Below are 22,296 nucleotides of genomic sequence, written 5' to 3'. Positions count from 1 at the left end.
CTGCTCCCAGGCTTTCTTCATCACGGGAGAGCATCTACCCCACCCGAGCTCCTTGTGCAGCACTAATCTTTCACTTTCCGCCCATCTCTTGAGCTCCCTCCTCCAATCTTGAGGGCTGGGGCCGCTCTGGCTTTTCCATTTCTTCGTCAGCTCTCTTTTAGCTAAGATATATGCAAGGTCTTGAAACCTACTACTTGCCCTTTTTTGTGGGTTGTGTGGGAACCAATGCAGCAGGCATCGAGCAGGTGTACGTATAATAACGATCTCTAAAATGTTCGCCACTTCCGACACCACTGTGTCCCAGTAAGTCCCCAGCCGGGGACAGAACCACAGCATGTGAAAGTCCGCTGCCTCTGCTCCACACCAGGGGCACCTCGCGTCCAGCACGCAAAAGTGGTCTCGCAATCTCTGCGGCGTGAGATAGGCCCTATGCAGCACGTAGAATTGAATAAGCTGAAATCTAGCATTTCTGGATATTTTCGGTGTTCTCTCCAGTATACAATCCCAGTCCCCTTCCGTTATCTGGGTCCCCAGGTCCGTCTCCCACCTCTGTCTCAGATCGTCTAGGGGGTTCAGTGCCCCCATTCGAAGTGCCTTATATATCCCAGTAACCACTTTGTGAGTACCCTCTGAAGTCAGTAGGTAGGTGCTGAGACTGTGAGAAGAGGGTTCAGCAATGCCCGTCTTTCAGAACATCCCGATGGTGCGGGTGAGCGCATGGTGCAACAAGAAGTGGCCCCGCGTGAGGTCATATTCCTGCCGGTAGTCCTTGAAGGGCAATAAGCTGCCCTCTTTGTACAGGTTTCCCATCTGGGTAGCTCCCGCATTCACCCAGGTCATCAGCCCTCTCCAATCTCTCGCCCGGGGCAGCCAACAAAGCCAGGCCATTGGTATTTCAAGGGTGTAAGGCGTGGACAGCGCTTCCAACACCGACGGAACACGGCAACCTCAGGAGCCAGGGCAGGACCCGCGCCTGTGGGGTTAGGAAAGATTCCCGCGAGTACCGATGCGGGGGGAATCACTGGATTCTCAGTGGCTCCCCCAGACCTGCGATCTGCCACCCAATGGACCAGCCATTGCAGCTGAGCGGCAAGGTAATAGGCCTCGAAGTCAGGAACCGCCAGTCCCCCCTCCGCCCGATGTCTCTTCAAGGTAGTCAGCACCACTCTGCGTCTGCCCCCTCCCCCATATGAACGCCCTGATCACTGTATCCATTTCCCTGAACACCACAAGCGGCACCCACAGCGGTAAAACCGCAAAGTAGTACAATAGCCAGGGCAGCGCCACCATCTTAATAAGCGCAATCCTCCCAGCCAGCGAAAGCGGAAGCGAGCCCCAGAAGCCGACGCTTGATCTCAGAGCCCTAGCAGCTCCTCCGATATTGCCTTCTAATATGTCTGAGTGAGAGTGATATGTGCGAACGCCCAAATATGAAATACATCGGGGCTCCTACTTCACACCGCCCAGTGCGTAGCGCTGACAGGAGGTCCTTTATCTCAGCCCTTGCCCCACTTGTGCTGGCGTATAGGGTAGTATAATATCCGAGAAAGTGAGAATTGATGTCAGCTTGTTGGTAGAGCTTAGTTCCCAAGGGGGTAGTGATCTCTATGATGGGGGACCCATGTTTAGCAGGGTTGGGCAACCAAGCAAGCAGCGCTCCTGTCTTGTCTCTTTCCGCATGTGCCTTTGCCATAAATTGTTTATAATCTAAGCACCGAAGCGTCTCTGTGTAATCTGCAACGCTGCCCCTGGCCTCCCGCTCCTCCCCCTGCAATTCCGGGTGGTCTGAGGTCAGTTTCTCTAATGATCGGAGCTCTCTCTCTCAGCTATGTCTATATCTCACAATAAGGTCTTCCTAACCCCCATAGATGTCACTATACAGCAGCCTCGCACCACCACTTTGAATGTCTCCCATAATGTCTGGGGTCAAGGGGCCGTGGGTTCGTTATCCTCAAAGTAATGAATAATGTGCCTTCTTCTCTGATCGCAGAATGCGGGATCCTCTATTGAGTCTGGTTTGAGTCGCCAAGTGGGTATGCGTGAGATGGCCCTTGTCCATAATAGATTAAATAGAAGGGGGTTTGGATCGGATTTAGTTTTCCCCAGGTATTCTCCTCCTCTAGCCTGTATGTGCACCGCTAGGGTGCACAAGAAAATATTGAGCTGCACATGTAGGTCATGCACTACAGAGTATTAAGAGTAGCCCTGGCAAGTGGATTGAGAGTTCTCCAGGTGTCTATCAGTTGCCACTCAGCTTGCCATTCTAGGAATTTTTTAGCTAACGTATTCACTGAGGAGTCCCTCAGCGGTGGGTGGGATCTATCAAGTCCTGGGTTGGCCACACAATTAAAATCTCCCCCAATTAATGCAGTTTGTAACATATGGGATGCTAATGTGTTTGATAATTGATTAAGAAACGTGCTTTGCTTTATGTTAGGTGCATATACGTTTATCAGCGCTATGTCCCGCCCTCCCAGGCGGCCGGTGACCACAACAATGCACCCAGCGGGATCCGTCAGCGTGTTAGTTACCTGGAACAGAACCCCTCCTTAATTCAGATTAAAGTGCCCCTTGTGTATGCTGAGTAGGTTGTGAAGAATAATTGACCCCTCCATTTCCTTTGCCGCGCGGCACCCTCCACTGCTGTTAGGTGGGTGTCCTGCAGCATGGCTATGTGAACCCCCCTTCTACATAAATAGGAGCATACCTTATAGCGTTTGGTCATATTGTGCATACCCCTTATATTCAGAGAAATCACTTTATATTCTTACGGATCACCCATTAGAGATATTCAACAGCTAAGCGACCCCGCCCTTCCGCCGTTCAGGTTGATGACTCACATCGTCACAAATAAGGGACACTGTACTCCTACAGGAGTGGCATTTGGCGGTTCCCTTACTAAAAAACTAAAACTTTAGGGGACAAGAGACGGAGCAATTCCCCATCCAAACTGTTACAAACCAAAGTCAAGTCTTGATAGGTGGGCAAAAAAGGGGCTCTAGCCGTGCAGAGCTCACAGCCCGGGGTTAGCTTCAATATCTTGCTGCAAGCCTCCCGAGCTTTGTATCTTCGGTGCTCTTATTCTCCGGCGTGATTGCCGGTGTCACGCCAACTCATCCTATATTGCTCTCCGATGTTCCTGGCATTACCACCGGTAGTTCCAGGCTCGTAGTCGCCGAGCTCTCAGATTCTGCATCCGAGTCCGAACCAATGCACCCCCCTCAGCGTTCCCTTGGAGCGTGGACTATTATTCCCTTGGCTGAAGGAGGCCACCGCCGCCATGGCTCACTGTCTCTCTTCGTGGACCTCTTCCGAGGTGGGTGCCGTTCCCCCCCCCCCCCCCCTGCTTGGGTCCCCCTGATCCACGTCCTCTGCTCCGGGATCTGGGACCTCTGGGCACCCCCATGCCTGCCGGGTCCACCCGCTCCTCCAGCCAGGTCCTTGCCTCCTGGGGTGTGCGAAAGAATTCTGCTCCTGGCCCATCCGCCACTCTCACCATGGAGGGGAACAACATAGCGTATTGGATATTTAGCTGTCGTAGTTGTTTATTAACCTCCAAGTACGTTGCTCTCTGCCTTCGCAAGAGAAGTCGGGGAAGATACAGACCAAGTTATTCTCTACTCTTATTTCCCCAGTCTTTCTAGCCTGTGCTAGAATGTGGTCCCGATCTTTGTAGTGCAATAGGCAGGCCAACACCGGTCGTGGCGGGGCCCCTGTGGGGGGAGCCCACACGGGCACACTGTGAGCCCTCTCAAAGGCAAATAAGTGCGAGAGCCCCTCTGGCACCACAGACCAAGAGATCCAGCGCTCCAGGTACTCAGGTAGGTTTTGCCGCTCGATTCTTTCAGGAAGGCCCACTACTCTGATATTATTTCTCCTATACCTGATTTCTGCATCCTCAGCTCAGGCAACTAATGTCTCTTTTTGTTTCCCCAGGTTAGTGATCCGATCCCCGGCTGCCGCCATCTCAGGTCTGAGTTCCTCTAAAGCTCGTTCTGTCTTGGATTCAAGGCTTTCCCTGGAGAACGTAATTGCTTGCATTATGTCTCCCAACGAGGGGCCCCCGGCCGGGTCCCCAGCCACCACGGAGTGCGCTATAATGGCAGGAGGGGATGTGATGCAGCCCTGTTGCGTGCTGGAATCACCTGCAATGTCTTCTTTCTTTCCTGTTTTGCCCATCCGGTGGCGGTGGAAGATGTGTGGCTCTGGGCCCAGTGTTGATGTCCTCCTCCACCAGAATCCGCTGTGCAGAGCAGCCCACGTCCACCGCCAGGTACAGCCGCTCCGCTTCTGTGGCCTGGAGCTCCTCAGCCCAGTCAGGTGCTCCTTAATTGGTGTCTCCCTCCCCTCCCCGCACCACAAAAGCGGGAAGAGGAGCCCAGAGTAGCTTTGCACTCATGCTCCCTCCCCCCCTACCGCTTAAGGAGGGCTAGCCGGAGACCAGAGCTGCTGGCCCACAGCAGTCCAGGCCGCGCTCCTCACGCTCTGGTGTCCCGCTCACCTCCAGCGTCTGATTCCAATGTTCTCGGCCCTAGGGCTGCCCAATTGGCAGCAGGGGTCATCTCCCCCCCCAGTGGGGCGCGATTCCAGATGAGCCCGTCCCCGCTAAGCCGAGTTCCGCCCAAGGCTCGCTGGGCCCGGTGCACCCGCCATCTTGAGGTCAGGCGGCCCGGTGCTCCACTTGGCTCCCGCACCTGGCTCCAATGCTTACGGCCCCGGGGCCGCCCGATCAGTTGCAGGAGCCTCGCCACCAGGCATGGGCGCTCCTCGGTGAGCCCGTCCTCGTTAGGCCGGTTGTAGATCAGGCCCCAACGGTTTCAATGCGCCGGCCATCTTGGGGTCAGGCGTTGCATTGTTGTTTTTCTTTCTGCAGGTCGGTAGCTGGCCCCAAAGCAGGCAATTCGACCTTCCTTCAAAGCCCCCATCCCCCCTGGGTCTCGGTGAAACTGTGCATTTGGATGGGTAGTGTAGTCAGGATGGACGGTTAACGGAGAGCCCGGGCCAGAGCTCTTCCTCAAGGCTGCTCACTCCTTGAGCACCAAGCCACACCCCGTCATGCTACAGGACATTGCAAGAGAAAACCAGAGTTTGAAAAGAGAATTATCAGTTTTAAAGGTTAAAAAAACAGACTTGAACAAGATCATTGATGAAACATCATTGCATATAAGAATAATGATTAAAACAAACTTGACATTAACACCATGGTCAAATTATCCATCAGATGTTGATAAAGATTCATTTGCAGTGCCTGATTATCTTAAATGGTTCCTATTAGGACTTCTGACAGGAGATCCAGAAAACAAAAAGGCTGTTCATGTATGTTTCTGGCGAATGAGTTGGGCCGCAGCCATTGAAGACAAATACCAAAGTCTTGCCGGAAAATCTTGCACAATATAAGAACATAATCTGGGTTGTTGCAAGACAAGAAGTGAGCCTCGCACGGATAATACCAAATTGGACAGGATTTAACATCAGTACTAGAGATCTGGTTAGTGTATCACAGGATTCCGTTGGCTACGTGCCCACCATTAATGTCCCTGCAACTAAGTTGACAGTAGTTTCTGAAATTTTGAAACAGTCAGCGCTGATAAGGGAATCACTGCATTAGGCAAAAATTGTAGTGTTCTTAGATCAAGCTCTCTATGTAAAAGCAACTGAGATTGTGTGGAAGCATAAAGCAACGTACAGCAGATTCATACTATGAATGGACACCTTTCACACCATTTGCAATGTCAGGTCAATTCTTGGAAAACGCTTTCAAGATGCTGGCCTTCGCGACCTTTGCATTGAAGCAGACATGATAGCAGAAGGATCAATATCATCAGTACTAGAAGTTCGTTTGTACAATCAAATTGATCCCCTGGGTGGAGAAGAATTACAAAGAGAGCATTCAGGTAGTCTATTCCTTCATTGAGGGTGTTAATGAATTTGTAAAAGACCTGTGCCAACAGAGATGAGACGACCTGTTGCAGAATGCTGCCTTTGCCGAAGTGAAACAGCTTTGGGATGTATTCCTGTAACATCTTCGTCATGACAATGGAGATCTCTCTGCATTTTGGATGTCATATGTGGATATTGTTAAAAATGTCTTGCTGGCTCTGCTGCGTGCTGCTCGAGAAGGAAATTGGCATTTACATCTAAAGGCCATATGCTGTATGATCCCATAATGTTTTGCGTATATTCCACCTGCAAGGGACTGTCTGAAAAAGCATGCAGAACATTTAAATTATCAAGCCGCTATAAGCAAGATATGTCTTCTGAATGATCCTAGTCCAATTGGGAGAGGGTGGGAGGTGAAGTTGGGAAAACACAAGGGAGCAGAGCATCTGGTCTTGGACTAGATGGAGGGGCAGTCAGCACCTCAGGCTATGTTAGATCTACTAGCTTGCAATTGCATTAGCAACTGCAAACTGTCAACATGTGTCTGCTATCTAAATGACCTCACGTGCACTGGTATGTGCAGATTTCCAGCCTGTGAAAATCAAGCAGACGCAGGAGAATGATGACATATTCAGAAGACAATGATGATGATGAATGTGAATGATAAAATTGTATTTATATTCACTTATGACATACAATGCCTGTGTAAGATGTGACTTATTATTTGAAATTATGAGTAAAAAGTATGCATATAATCTATATCAATATATGAGGAATACAATAAAGTATTAGTAGTATTATTTTAAGGACTATATTATTATTATTACAATTAATAATTTTATTTTATTGAATTTAACCAATCTGGTGGAATTAGATTTATTTTTCCACATGTTATGATTAATTAGTATGCTATTTATCAAAAATATGAAAACCATTATTTTTTTTGGGCTATAGTTGCTTATCCAATAATATCAGACAAAAGGCAAAGAGTGATGACTTGCTATCATATATTTTCCATCTCTGGACGTCCATTTAGTGCAAAACAAAATCATGCTAGAAACCTCCCCACCACCCCCTCCTCCGGAGTGGGACCAAAGGTCTAAATTTGGGGTCCTGGCTCATGGCCTATGTGCAACTTTTGAATGATGAGCCATGCTGATATGATGTTCTCCAAAGAAATTGGAACAAGTACTTCTAGTCACCCATTATCACGATCTCCTATTCACTTGCCCATGCACACAATCACAAACGTAAACTTTCAATTACCGATAAAGAATAGCACTGTATGAAACACCTGCAATAAGTTGGCTTTGATAATGTAGCTAAATGTGGTATATACGTGACCTGGTGGAAAACAGCTTGATAACTAAAGTATCTGCACATAAGCTGCCATTCTGAAGAAGAGGGACATTTAGACCTTGCAACCCCTGAGTTTGAGAGGCTAGACAGCTCCCCTGGAGCACCAACCCTTCCATGACCATCTGATCCCCCTACACCACCACGCTCAGGAAACAGACAGTTGTTATTTATTGATCCATGAACAAAGGAACATCAATTAAAGCTAAAGTTTAAGTTGCAACAGTAAGTGCTGACACACAGTAATCTTTCTTTGAGATATTTAGGATGGGTCTTAAAGGGCTGAATCATTCTTGTTCCTTGCTCTCTTCTTAGCCCACTTTATCATTTGTATGGGATAGGAATGTTGTTGTAAGTAGCTAGTGAGAACGTCTGCATGTTTTGTAAACGTGTGTAAATCCAATCAGTGTCTATGAAGGCATAGCAATTGTCCTACAGAAGGGTTCTCTTTTGGTGCTATGAGATTATAGGTATAATATTGTAGAAGGGAGTTCTGTCTGTTGCTCTGTTGACTTCGTGTATCTTAGGAAGAATTGTATGGTGGTCTTCACATTAATCTCAAGAGTCTGTGGGCCTCATTATGAGTTTGGCAGTCGCTAGATCACCAGACTTGAGTGGCGGTCAGGACCGCTGCTGCTGTGGCGGTCCAACCACCACATTATGACCCTGGTGGAAATTCCTTAACTAGACTGCTGTACTAAGTCATCAAGGGCCAGATGTAGGAAGGCTTTTGCGCGGCGCAAAAGCCCTTACGCGATTCAGAATCACATTTTGCGAGTCGGTACCGACTCGCAAAATGTGATTCCGACTCGCAAATAGGAAGGGGTGTTCCCTTCCTATTTGCGACCGCATCGCGATGTGAAGTTGATTTGTGACCGCGAAAGCGGTCACAAATCAACTCGCAGTTACCATCCACTTGAAATGGATGGTAACTCATTCACAAACGGGAAGGGGTCCCCATGGGACCCCTTCCCCTTCCCCTTTGTGAATGCAAACAAAAATATTTTTTCAGAGCAGGCAGTGGTCCTATGGACCACTGTCTACTCTGAAAAAACCGAAACAAATGGTTTCGGTATTTTTTCTGTTTGCAGCTCGTTTTCCTTTATGGAAAACGGGCTGCAAAAAGGGAAAAAAAAAAAACAGCTTTATTAAGAAAGCAGTCACGGACATGGTGGTCTGCTGTCCCCTGCAGGCCACCATCCCTGTGAGTGCCTAGACTCGCTATGGGGTCGCAAACTGCGACCCACCTCATTAATATTCATGAGGTGGGTCTTTGCGACCCCATAACGAGTCGCAGAAGGTGTCTGAGACACCTTTCTGCATTTCGGGCCAGATGTAGTAAGCCTTTTGCGACTCGCAAACGGCAAAAAACGCCGTTTGCGAGGCGCAAAAGGCCTCCCGCGATGCAGAATCACATTTTGCAAGTCGGTACCAACTCGCAAAATGTGATTCCGACTCGCAAATAGGAAGGGGTGTTCCCTTCCTATTTGCGACCGCATCACGATGTAGAGATGCTTTGTGACCGCGAAAGCTGTCGCAAACCAACTCGCAGTTACCATCCACTCGAAGTGGATGGTAACTCATTCACAAAAGGGAAGGGGTCCCCATGGGACCCCTTCCCCTTTGTGAAAGCTCACAAAAATATTTTTTCAGAGCAGGCAGAGTTGCTATGGACCACTGCCTACTCTGGAAAAAAAACGAAACAAAAAGGTTTCGGTATTTTTTCTATTTGCAGCTCGTTTTCCTTTAAGGAAAACGGGCTGCAAAGAGAATAAAAAAAACTGCTTTATTGAAAAGCAGTCACGGACATGGTGGTCTGCTGTCTCCAGCAGGCCACCATCCCCGTGAGTGCCTAGACTCGCTATGGGGTCACAAACTGCGACCCACCTCATAAATATTTATGTGGTGAGTCTTTGCGACCCCATAGCGAGTCGCAGAAGGTGTCTGAAACACCTTTCTGCATTTCCTTTTGCGAGTTGCAAATTGCGAGTCGTTGGGAATCGCAATTTGCAACTCGCAAAAGGAAACCTACCTACATCTGGCCTCAAATCACATTAGAGTGAGAGGGGCGAAGAGAGGGCAAGGACTTATATCCTCCATTTTTTATGTTATCTGGGACAATAAACTATCCCACATAGCAAGATCTTTTCTTCTCAAAAAGAGACCTGGACATCTCGATGTAGAAAGCTATGTACTAGGAACCCAAACAGATTATGGCCCATTGATATATACTGCTTGATGCAACTGCTACAATGGGTAGGGAGACTGCCAGTGAGAGAGGGAGGAAGTAGAGAATCAGTGAAAGTAGAAGAGATACACCTGGACGGCGATATAACCCACATTACCTCACGTCTCTATAAAGTACTAGATAAAAATTCCCCAGTCCACACTTTGTTATACCGAACAACAGTGAGATAAGGAAATAACATCCTCAGTCCAGAGTATCCCTTTGTGAACAAACATTCAAGGGAGAACATGATGCCATATTTTAGTGATTAGTGATGGTCAACAGGATCATTCAATAGGAACAAGGTACTTTTTTTTCAAGTGGAAAATACATGCCCTGTATAATAACACTGACCTAACAGTGATGCTGAAGTTTGTTAATTTTCATAGTGGACAACTGTGAGTACTTTCATTATTTTTTTGTGTTATCATTTTACTAGGCTGGATAATGTTTAGTTTATCATCTTGCATGAATATATTCCTAATAATATCATATTGTGCATTAATCAACTTGTCTCAAATGGCAACTCCAGAGAAGTTTATACCCAAGGCACCCTGGGAAGAGTGGGTAGGTAGTTTCAAACTATTTATGCTTGCATCTGGAGTGCTATGGTTATCCAGTGATGGGAAACAAGCAACTTTGTTGCATTGCTTGAGAAAAGAGGATGGCAAAAGTGTTTACCCTACCCTTCCAGAAATACAAACTAAGTTAGGAAGTGACACTTTGATCTGGTACACCACAACCTTAAAGTAATTGGAGGTGCACTTTGGAACAAGAATTAACATTATTTAAAATGATGTAAGTTATTTCTGCAGATTTCATGGTTAAAACAAATAGACTGATAGCTTTGTAATGTGTTTAAGAGATCTATTAGTAAACTATATTGATAGGTAAGAAGAATGAGTATATACCAGATCAAATGAAGATGCGTACATCAAATAAAAGCATCCACAAAGGACTATTAATGTTGTTAGAGGTGTTAGATGTAGCAATAAGTGAGGAAGAGCCATCTAGTGTGTTAATGATGTGAATGAGAAAAATCATCACCAAATCAGAGATAAACTGAGAAAGAAATGATGTAAGATTAAAGTGAATTATTATGTATATTTAAATCTAAAAATGCTACTTCAAAATATATTAAAATGCTGACAAACAAAATGCAAGCAAACAGAAGATGCAAGTAGGTTCGTTGGAATATGTATTGAATATTAAGAGGGAAAACGTGCAGAGGGATAATAAAGTTAAGGTGGTTCAAAATGTAGATTTTATTTTATGATTACAACAGGGAAAGGTGAGAGATCTCAAGTGCATAGTTCAATTTGTTGTATAAGTGAATTCAAGTTTGAGGTACATAATACCATTTAAAAAGGATTGACAGGATATATTAAATCTCAAAATAGAAATGTATGTAAGACCAATATAAATTGGAAGGGTATGACAGGGAGAAAATTGAGATGAGCGGTTATTTTGTAGCAGAAATTGAATTCTGGGGCAGGAAAATATATGGTAGGCTGTAGGTAGCAAAGAAGGGAGCACCTTTTTTGGATTGGATTTCAATCTGTTTGGATTGGGTTCCAAGCCACTTTGGGAATGTGACTTAGACCAGGAGCCAAGGGACAAATAATGTAGGTCAAACCTGTCAAAGAGATTGACTACTTGGTTGAAAGGTATCCATCTGTGTTAGGTAAATTGAAAGGTTTTGTACATAAGATCATGTTCCGGTGGGGAGCTCAGCCCAAGGTGCACAAAATTAGAAACATTGTGTTGACTGTTAGAAATCAGGCAACAAAAATGCTTCATGTGAAGTTGGAATTATAGGGGGAATGGACAGTTGGTATCTCTGGAATGGTTTGTGCTGAAAGTGTCAGCACACAAATCTGACAACTTGTTGGGGGGTGGGGAGGTGCAGACCTACAACACTCGATTCAGTTTGGGCTAGTAGACACTCTCTTTCATACATAAGTTAAGTCCAATTCAGAAAGGGGGTGAAGTTCATAAAGCAGGTTTTATGTTCCCTCTGTGAGTACGCAGTACACTATTCTGCAAAAAGCCACAAACCTTAGCCCTTTTTTTGGAGTGTGAACATTTTAGAATTTAAGTATGGGGAAGAACTTTCAAAGTACGCACTTACTAGAATCCCTTAATACAGGGGTTGCCAACTTTTCAAGACTTAATTCTGATCAACTCAAATAGTCCTGAGCTTCTGATTTTAACAAATGTAATAAATTAATGAGAGATAATCACACTAGTTGCTACGCTTTGCAGGAATGCTAGTAGTGGCCACCCAGATGTATGTCACATTATTAAGGTATGGGGAAATAGTATATCCAGAGCGTTAACTAATGCAGTTCTACGAAGGTACATATATAGCTAAGTATAGATTTACTTTTCTGAACCTCATACGTACCTTGAAGAAATGTATATCTTTGAGATAAATAGATGTTGAGTTCAGAACGTAAATTAAACTAAACTTTATATTGTACTGATATTGTAATTGCCTATATTCTGGATACAGTATATTAGCTGTTAGATAGTTAAAATGCAGTTTTGTATTACAAAACGAACTAACTGTCGCATAAGACTGAGTTACTAACAGCAATTTCAAAAAAAGTTTGATCATAATAAAATGCCTCCACATGCAAAATGAAATACCACCCACAGCAGTAAATACCCACTGGCACAATGGAACTAATAAAATCTATAAACCTTCACATCTTAGTATGAACTATCAATATAGAGTAGCTTAAATATGTTTTGGATTTTAAACTATTTTGTTTACGGATATCAGCTTGTTAGTTTCGCAAAATGCACAGGTTTCTATCAAATATGTGTTTTTTATTTTGGGTAAACACACTCAAAGAAAATCTTGTCCTTTTCTTCCATGCTGACCTTCCTCAGTATGGCTATAGTAGACTCTCTCTGAATTTACTACTATGCTGGGATGCACTTCAGTGAGCTACTTCCAGGATGCTGGTGGTGACCTACCAATAGTTCCTGAACTATCTGTTAGAGTATCCTGCACTATGGTATTGATTCATAGATCATATTGGACAAGACAGCTAAATGTTTTTGCATGCCCAATACAAACATTAAAGTTAGGGGCATCTGGTGATCGGCTCTAAAGGTGTTTTAAAGAATGTGAATGATAGCTGATGTATGTTTATTTGTGCAACCAGTATTAACCGATATGCATCTTTAAATGTCTTATTACAGCAAATCAATCTTAATTTTCAATGCAGGTTTCGAAAATATGGCTTTAATCAAAGGGGTTTGAGGCATCCAGTGGTTAGGAGACCAAAAACTAAAACAGCTATTCTTCAGAGTCGCAGGAAACATCTAAAGGTAGTAACCGTTAAATTGGTTTGAACAATCCAATTGAGTTGGTTGAATTATACCCATGTTGTTTTCTCTAATTTGCTCTAACCAGGCTATAATATTCTTATTGGCTTTTTAAAAAAAGAATTTTACATTCATTTGAGTGTACCTCATTGTGTTTTTCACGCACAGCCTTAATTATTGATGCAAATAGACAATATTGAAGGAATTACAAGAAGGCAGTATTTTTTTTTAATGTACAACATAGCCTCACAGTGCATTAAAAAGTGCTCGCAAATACATAATTCCTTGTAGATTCATTTCTCACTCTCTTGTGTAACTGGGACTTTTTTCACCCAGCCCGAAGAGCTTTCTACTATTATTTACAACCGTATATGCTCTTGCCAATGTCATCAATAGGTATAGTGCCCCGAGAATACCTACCACTGTTCCGGCCACATTTTATCTAGTTTTCCTATGCTTCTGTAGAGGATGTTTGATTTGTTCCTACCACTTTTTTGTTTTACCTAATTATTTCTGTTTTTTGATTGTACAAACTGGGCCCTTGAAAAATAAGGGGCTTAAAAATTAGCAGTTTTCCCTCTGGCATGTTTCATTGATTTTCATCATCACTGCAAACGGTGCTTTGCAAGGGTCCATACCATAAATTCAGGAAGACCGTAAATATGCTTTTGTGGGAAAACATGCGAGTCACGTTTGAAACACAAACATCTGTACTCCTTGTGCATCTGTTCTGGACTATTCAAGACTGATTTACAACTTCCTAGGAAACAACTTCCTAGGAAACACCATTGCAGAAAGTGTCCTTTCACATACTGTCCCATTTGAAATTTTCTTACACTTTCAGATGTGTACCCTGTCTATTAAAGCAATATAGCAGTGTCAACTCAATGACAACACTCTCCAGTTTGCAACAAAAAAATCATAATTCATGGTTAATTAATTATAGAAATAGATATCCATTTATCATTTATAAGCAAACATTTTTGTGTTAAAGGATAACTCCTTTTGGATGTCTAACTTCTGTTTTTTTTTGTTGTTTTTTTTTAATTACATGTAGAGATTTTAAAAATGTTTAGAGACAGATAACATCTTAATGGATTTTTTAATTCCATATGTTGTAATCTGCTATCCATTTTATTATTCAGTAAGTCATTCTCTCGATGTCTGTCACAATATATTTTTTCTAGTTTCCAAATGTCATCAGAATATAATTCTTGTCAAAGAAATCTGTTCTCATGCCACATCTTAGAAGTCCACATTGTTGTTGATCCATCGTTGTTGCTTGTCGTTTCTTGCTTGTTATTGTTGCTTGCCCTGCTGTTTCTTCCCCCATCGTTGTTGTTGCCCTGTTGGTGGTTGCCTCAACCCACTCTACCTGCATTGCTGCCCGCACCTTAAACCCCGCCCACCTCCTGCGTTTCTTTCACCCGCCCCTTTGTTCTTGCATGCCTTTCAAGTTGCCTCCCTCCCGTGAGATCCTGCTTGCCCCACATCTCCTCCCATTTTGTTGCTTGCCCTGTTCCCTCCTGCCAGAAAAAAACAAGCATTGCATGACATTACTAGAAACTCTCTTAAAATCAAGTAAGGTTGCCACCCTGGCCCCCAAGTATAAGTTTGCTCCAAAGTTGAGGGGACTGGAACACTGACTTGGCACCTCTCAACTGCTGTCTCGTGCCCCAGTGAAGGAGCTGTACTGAAGCTCCAAGAAGCAGCATCCTCCTGGGTGCCATGCAAACATCGCCCCTTAGTTTAAGAATAAAACCACACCTGGTCCTATTTTTATCTTCCAGCAGCAGAACAATTGTAGAAAGTGCTGCAACATTAGCTCAAATTCATTTTTATCTATTTTTCTGACATTTGAAGCTGGTCATAATACTTCTTCCAAGAGTTATTTTTTTACTTGCGCATTCGTATTTGTTGATAGTTAATGTGTTAACAGATTTAATTTTACATCATAATCACTTATGCTTGTTGAGTGTCTGACTTCCATGATGCCTCAGTGGTTTCAGATCAACATATTTCATTCTACTCAAGATAGTGGCAGCATTTTGCAAAAGCTCGTGAAGTTGCTGTGCGTTGTTTCCATTTTAACCACTTTTGGCACAGGAGGCACTGACTGTGCTCACTAATCACGTCTCGAGAACTGATGTTTGAAGTCAGACAGTCTTTTGGACAGGATAGTTGTTAGGAAGCAATTCGTATCCTCGTGTTGTATCTTTCCTGATTTATACTGTAATTTAGCAAAAATGACAGTTCCCAAATGGCAGACTGTCTAGTCACTCAGATAAAAAGCAACAGCAATGACGTTTGAAGGAATTCAGGTCCCCAGTGCCAGATCTCTTTCCCTAAAACTGCACAGTTGTTTTATCCAATTGGCAAACCTTTAGCTGCCACTATAAGTCCTTAGTATATGGTACACCTGGTACCTAGGGTATGAGGTACTAAAGGAAGGCCCCTGAGGGCTGCAGCACGACTTGTGCCACCCTCAGGGACCCCATCACTAAGAGCACTCCATGCTGCTTTGGCAGGCTGCGTCTCTTGGTGCAGAACCAAAATGTAAACATGGCATGGCCCACAGTCTGTGTGCACTGTCTCCTTTGCACTGCAAGCAATATATGTAAGTCACCCCTATCTCGGGCCTTCCAGCCCTAAATTCAGGGTGCACTATATTACATGTGAGGGCATACCTGCATGAGCAAGTATGCCCCTGCTATGTTTTTGTAAATTCTCAGACATAGTAAGTGAACAGTGAAGCCATCTTAAGTACATCTGCTGGATGTTGGTCATTATGGGTTACCCAGGTATAGGATGGCTGCAATGACAATAGGGATGTTTGGTATCACACATTTCATATTTATGAACCCTCACTGAATCTGAGGGCTGCAGCACGACTTGTGCCACCCTCAGGGACCCCATCACTAAGTGCACTACATGCTGCTTTGGCAGGCTGCGTCTCTTGGTGCAGAACCAAAATGTAAACATGGCATGGCCCACAGTCTGTGTGCACTGTCTCCTTTGCACTGCAAGCAATATATGTAAGTCACCCCTATCTCAGGCCTTCCAGCCCTAAAGTCAGGGTGCACTATATTACATGTGAGGGCATACCTGCATGAGCAAGTATGCCCCTGCTATGTTTTTGTCAATTCTCAGACATAGTAAGTGAACAGTGAAGCCATCTTAAGTACATCTGCTGGATGTTGGTCATTATGGGTTACCCAGGTATAGGATGGCTGCAATGACAATAGGGATGTTTGGTATCACACATTTCATATTTATGAACTCTCACTGAATCCAGTGATGAATTTATTAATGCATGCACTCAGAGAGCACCTTAGAGGTGCCCCCTGAAAAACGTACCAAATCCTAGTGTGGGCTTTGACTGTTCAAAACCATTACAGCCACCTTAAGTCAGAGTTCTGGCCCCCTGAGGCGAGAACCAATGCTCTCGAGGGCTCAGAACAAAGGCCTGCTTGGCGCAGAGGTGTGACCTGCTCTCCCAGGCAGGATGGACATTCCAATGCAGGGAGCTTGAAAGTCCTTGCCGCCTTTAAACTGCAAACCAGCCCTCTCCAAATCGTGGAGGAGGCCGACCCTCAGTTCTTGACCCCATTTTTGGTTACAGGTGGGGAAATTGAGTAAATTAGGAGGAGTGTCTACTTCATGCTAGTCCCACCCCTAGGGTAGATACGTTTAAGTAGACACTTAAGTAGGAATTAGGCCAGAAGGGTTAGGACTATGCCCACTTCCTAAAGGAAGTGGTCATAGGAAGGGTGAGTCACCCTAAAGGTGAGTAGCCCATTGGCACTCCCTGTAATGCCCCTAAATTCAGTCAGTATTTAGGTGGCACCCCTGATCCCTAGAACCAGTTTCCTGTTGATCTAAGAAGAGTCTAGCAAAACAGAAGTCACCCAGCAGAGAAGACTGAAGCCACCAGCTGACTTGGCCCCAGCCCTACCGGCCTGTCTGCAGCCTTCAAAGAAATCTGCACCAAGAAGATGACTGTCCTGCAGCCCAGTGAGCTCCAAAGCCTTGAGAGGACTGCCTGCTTTCAAAAAAGAACAAGAACTCCTATGGGCAGCGGTGCTGTGAAATGCCGCCTGAAACCATCTCTGCACCTGACTCCTAGGGCCCGAGTCCAAGTGGCCCACCAGTCCAGTAAAGGGCCCCCATCACTTCTGATCCAGAGTCCATCATGAGCTGACCCCCTGCAGGACTCCACAGTAAAACCTGCATCCCAAATCCGGGTTCACCCTGACCTGCCCGGTAAGCTGTTTCCAATGCCAAAAGACATCCCTCCACCCGGAGCCCCTGGGAGCTAGACCATTAGTGTCCCTACGATTCCTGGCTTCTTAACTTACCTGGGCAGCTGTGGGTTGACCTCTCCCGACACACTGGTGCTTGCGTCAACCCCTGGAGACCAACCTCTGACACCACCTGTACATAACTTGGAGCAGTGTGTTTTCAGCCCCCCCTCCCCTAATGCTACCCCCACAGTTTCCATTGATTACCATTGGGCTCCGACTTCGACCTTGGCACCCTGGCTGTCGCCCCGTGCCGCTGTGGGTGAACACTTGGTACCAACCTGAACCTTGCCCTGTGCTCACCTGAAACACTGAAGACTAGGGTTGTAAGTTGTGTACTTACCTGAGAAACTGTTTTCTTATTTTCCTTCTATCGGCTCACATTGAAGACTGAAATGTGCACTGTTGATTTTTGAAACAGGAACGTATTTTTAATTTAAAAGCTGCTTACCTTATAACAAAGTTCTTTGGTTCAAAGCATATAGAAAAGCAACAGTTATTTTTCTAAATTGGTCTCAGATTTATTTGTGTGTGTGTGTGTGTGTGTGTGTGTGTGTGTGTGTGTGTGAGTGAGATTTATTGCCTCTGTGGGTACAACAAATGCTTAACACCACTCCTTGATAAGCCTAGCTGCTCACCCACACTACCAGAAAAAGGGCACTATACCTATCTATTTCTGCCTCTGCAATCCTTTGGGGATCCACTGGACTCTCTGCACAGGGTACTTCATTTTAGTGCACTATATAGAGAGCCAGCTTCCAACAGAAAGGAAAAGATGATCTAGCTGTCAGCAGTATAAGGGTGATAGAAGACACCAAATGAAAAGATGATGCTGGTGGATGTGTGAAGAAAGAAAAGGAGGAGGCCTAGCACAGATCCTGGAGGGGGCATCTACTGGGAGCTCGTTTGAAGTTAATGAGTCTAGTGAGGACATTAGCATAGTATGATGGACATTGTCAAAAGCAGCAGAGGAGTATAAGAGCAGAATGTTGAACAGTAGCATGGTTGTCATGGCACACTTTTTGCCGAGCCCTCACGGCTCATGCTGCAACTACTCTATTTTTTTTTTTTTTTAGAAGTACTTTCATTTTACTTCTCTTTTTCCCACTGTATTAGTTAGCCAGAGATCTGTGTGGTGATTTGCTTTGGATGCTATGAGTCTGCCTTGAAGATATCTTCTTTAACAGTGGTTCCCAACCTTTTGACTTCTGTGGACCCCCATTTTATGATTACTGGAACCTGGGGACCACCACTGACTCATTGGAGTCCAGGGACCACCCCCCCACTAAGTCATTACTGAAAGCTGGGGACCTAGTCTGTTAATATTGTATAATTTTCTAAGCAGTCGTGGACCCTGTGATGAGGCTTCGTGGACCCCCAGGGGACCCCGGACCACAGGTCGAGGGAAACACTGATCTATGAGACAAATCTACTTTCCTCAACAAAACAGTGATTACTATTTGTTTTGTAACTTATTCATTCTGTAAGTTTCTCAGTGAATTCACATTTCGAACATCATTGTCCTTGAAAAGTTAACTTTTATTGTACATTAAAAAAAATAGTGATTTAAAAAGAGAAAAACCTACTTTACAGTCTTGTTGCAGAACTGCGATGGTCAGACTTGCGAAATAAAAACAGAATAACATAAATGTTTTAATTGTACAGTGGCGGTTTGCCCCATGTGCTGTACTGTCACTTCTGTTGGCCCTGATCAGAGGTTGTTCTTGCGCTTGGAATTCGTTCTAGTCGGTTTATGAATCTTATGCCCCATGTGATAAAAGATGATGTGAATTTATACGATAAACTTATGTAGTTAGTACTTCTGTATATTTTGTGTTTCAGAGAGCAGCCGCATTAAAGAATGTTAGCTCAGAAGAGGAAGGTCATCCAATCAAGCATTCAAAAGCAAAACTAACCAAAATGGCAGCTAAAGAAAAATGTAGGTGGGCATAACACTTAGTATACTTCCATATTTAGGCAGCATTGCCTTTCTCTTTTGCATTTTGTTTTCTTATGCTTCGCACTGGTAGTGTTCCAAATTAATTAGAAAATCCTCAGTACTATAGTAGCATCGTGTGCGCAGCATAATTATCGCTTCTCATGATTCCTGTCTTTGGAATTCATTCACCTAATCCTTTATACTCTGCTAACCACAGTGCCAGAATCTTTCACTGTTGTCCTAAGTTTTGGCCTTGTCCACTTTAGGAAACAGTCTCTCCCTCTCTGTTTTTGCTGCAGAGAATTATTTGACAGTGTTTAACCACATTTTTCTCAACTTTTCCTCTTTGAAAGACTTCAGGGCGTACACTAATGTGGCCCTATTCTGAATGTGTATTTTTGTGTTCCACAGTGCCAAACAAATTGAGAACTATGGAATAAGATGATGAAATGTGCCAATTTTATGCAATTCAACGGACTACAATGTTATATGTTCACAGGGTGTTCATATACCATGGGTATTGTGTTCTTCTGGGATGAGAGAATAGTGATCTATTACGAGTTAGCATCTGATAAATAGGGAATAACAACTAGAGCCAGTGTTAACAAACCCATTTCCACATTTTTCTCCTTTCCGATTCTTGAAACTAAAATATCTCTCTCTCTTTATACATATATATATAACAGTATAGTTATAGTAGTAGTTGTAGTTAGGACCTTGTTTCCATAGAAAAAGTGTTTTTTGAATTGCCTGTATCTTTGGCGCTCTATTATGAATCTTCACTAAATTTTCCCAAAAAAGTGTGCCCATGGGTCTTGTGCATGGAAAGTTTCAAAAGTTTCAGGGTGATTGGTCAAGCGGGGGCTGAGAAAAGAAGGGGGAGAGGGCAGTGTGTTTCTCATTTTAATTCCCATGGGGATTTGGAACAGGACGAGAACCCGAGCCGCTGAATGGAATTACACCAAATTTGGCAGGAAGGTAGCTTTTACACCAGGAAGAAGCCTTTTTGTTATTTGGTGTAAATCCAATCAGTACACTTCGTAAATCCTCCCAATCTCAAGCAGAGATCTGTTTGGCACCAAGACTTCAACCAGGAAGTGCTGGCAGACATTTTGAGACTACGTTTTCAGCCAAGTCTCCAAAACAAACATACAAAAAAAAAGAAAAGGGGGCAGGATATGTTTACTCTAACCTGCTCCTCCTACCTCCCAAGGTGCCCACCCTCTGCTTTCAGCAAGCGAGAGCTTTAAAAATGCTCCCACTTGCTAAAAGCAGAGTATTCATGTCTTTCCCTAAATGAAAAAGATTAAACTATTGCTCCTGCATGCATTTGCAGCAGCTCCTGGCGTGCAGGAGCAATGTCAGCTCCCGCAAGAGGTGGGGAGCCGGCTGGGACCTAATGTACCTTGAGGCTCCCCCTGCGCTCCCTTCTTATAAAAAATAAAAATAAGCTAAATGTGTTTTCTCTGCAGTTCCACCTTGTAAAGTTATCAGATGGAGACGCTGAAGGAACAATCACATTGGCAAAGTTACAGACACACAAGGTCACTGGAGATATTTCCTCAGCATCCTTTAGACAGCTGTAGCGCGTAGGAGATGCACTATACAATTACCCAACAAGGTAGGACTTACTAATTAGCCAGTAAAAAGTATTCCAGTTGGGTAGACATTCTGCACAAAATGCTGGCCTCCTCTTGGATAAATTTGCAGGGCAGGATTAATTCTGGCACAATACTCTTTTCACAGAAATTAAGCACTCACCATGCACTGCTAATTACCTCACCTATTACAGCACTCATGACATCGTAGATAAGATCATTGAAAATATCAATGTAATATTTGCAGTGTATGTTTTGAGCAAAAAACTGTGCATGGCGGGCCACAAGTTATAGTTACCCCAGGGCACGAGTTATAGTTACTTGAAATAACTCTAGCAGGTGAATTTCTATGTTTTTGTACATTTAAAATGTGAGCCTAACTGTAACATCCCTGTAACCTTTGAGATTTTTTAAAGTGACTATATAAATAAATATATATCCATCCCAGTTGGGTTTGCCACTAGGGAGTTCTAGTTAGGTCTGCATTTCCCATAGCAAATACATATTTTAGTTTACTAATAATTTTTCTTTGATGCTGTGTGCTAAATCTTCCTAAAACATTCTAAAAAAAAAATGTGGCCTTTTTGGACTACTTTCTCCATGGAAAGTTTTGGGGTAATCCGTCAACCGGGGGCCGAGAAGAGGGAGGGGAGGGTCCTAAAACACAAAATCCCTATGCATTTTCCATAGAGTTTTTTGGAATGTAATATTGCGAAAACTGCTTACTGAATTAAACCAAATTTGGCCGGAAGCTAGATCTTGGTCCACAAAGCATGCTTTTTGTCAGGTGTTTTAAAGAAACTAACGATCAAAAATATTTGTATGTCTGGACAGTTGGGTTTGAGGGGCTCTCTCTCAAGAGAGTCCCTCAAACCCAGTTTAAATAGAGCGTTCTCATTGGCCTAGGAGTTTTTTTTCTCCCTTGGCTGTCTCCCTCCTGGGGTGAAAGTCTCCACTGGGAGCACTGGGGCCCCTGTCCTTAATATATATATATATATATATATATATATATATATATATATATATATATATATATATATATATGTATATATATATATATGTATATATGTATATATATATATATGTATATGTATATATATATATGTATGTATATATGTATATATATATGTATATATATATGTATGTATATATATATATATGTATGTATATATATATATATATATATATATATAGTGAAGGTTGGTGTGTGACTCCATTCCCTGGGTCTGAGTGAAAGGTAAAGGGGAGTTTGGTGTGCACCCCTGGATCCCTCCCCAAGCCTGTAAAGGCCCCAAGGACCCCATCCCCTGGGGCCGACATATACAGTTACTAATTTTGGGGAGGTGTGGTAGCCTCCCTCACAGAGTCTTTAAAGGCCCCGGGGATCCCATCCATAGGGCTGGCTCGACTGTGATGTCCAGGGGAGCCCACTCCCTGGACCTCGATTCCCTGCCAGCAGGAGCGTGGGAAGGGAAACTTTTGCTGCTCCCTCCTGGTGATAGCTTCCAAAATGCTTCTGCCGGGTGAGAGCAGACTTTTGTTATCCTGCCTACGCTCTTTCAGGCAAGGAAACTCAGATTGCTCCCACCCGGCCCGACTACAGGCACGCCACAGTGTACACCACTCCACTGTATGCCACTCCATTGTACTCCACTC

At 44.0% G+C, this 22,296-nt stretch overlaps 1 protein-coding gene across 1 annotated transcript in view; it reads left to right on the top strand.

Moving 5' to 3' along the window:
• SETDB2 (SET domain bifurcated histone lysine methyltransferase 2) overlaps positions 1-22,296 on the top strand; it is a 1,110,478-nt gene that overhangs the window by 384,262 nt on the left and 703,920 nt on the right. The window contains exons 10-11 of the mRNA XM_069203525.1: positions 12,703-12,805; positions 18,946-19,042. Coding sequence (XP_069059626.1) covers positions 12,703-12,805; positions 18,946-19,042 — 200 coding nt within the window. The remainder of the gene's footprint in view (positions 1-12,702; positions 12,806-18,945; positions 19,043-22,296) is intronic.

Source organism: Pleurodeles waltl, chromosome 8, assembly GCF_031143425.1.
Source record: "Pleurodeles waltl isolate 20211129_DDA chromosome 8, aPleWal1.hap1.20221129, whole genome shotgun sequence".
Lineage (NCBI taxonomy): Eukaryota > Metazoa > Chordata > Amphibia > Caudata > Salamandridae > Pleurodeles > Pleurodeles waltl.
This window is presented reverse-complemented; position numbering and strand designations above follow the sequence as displayed.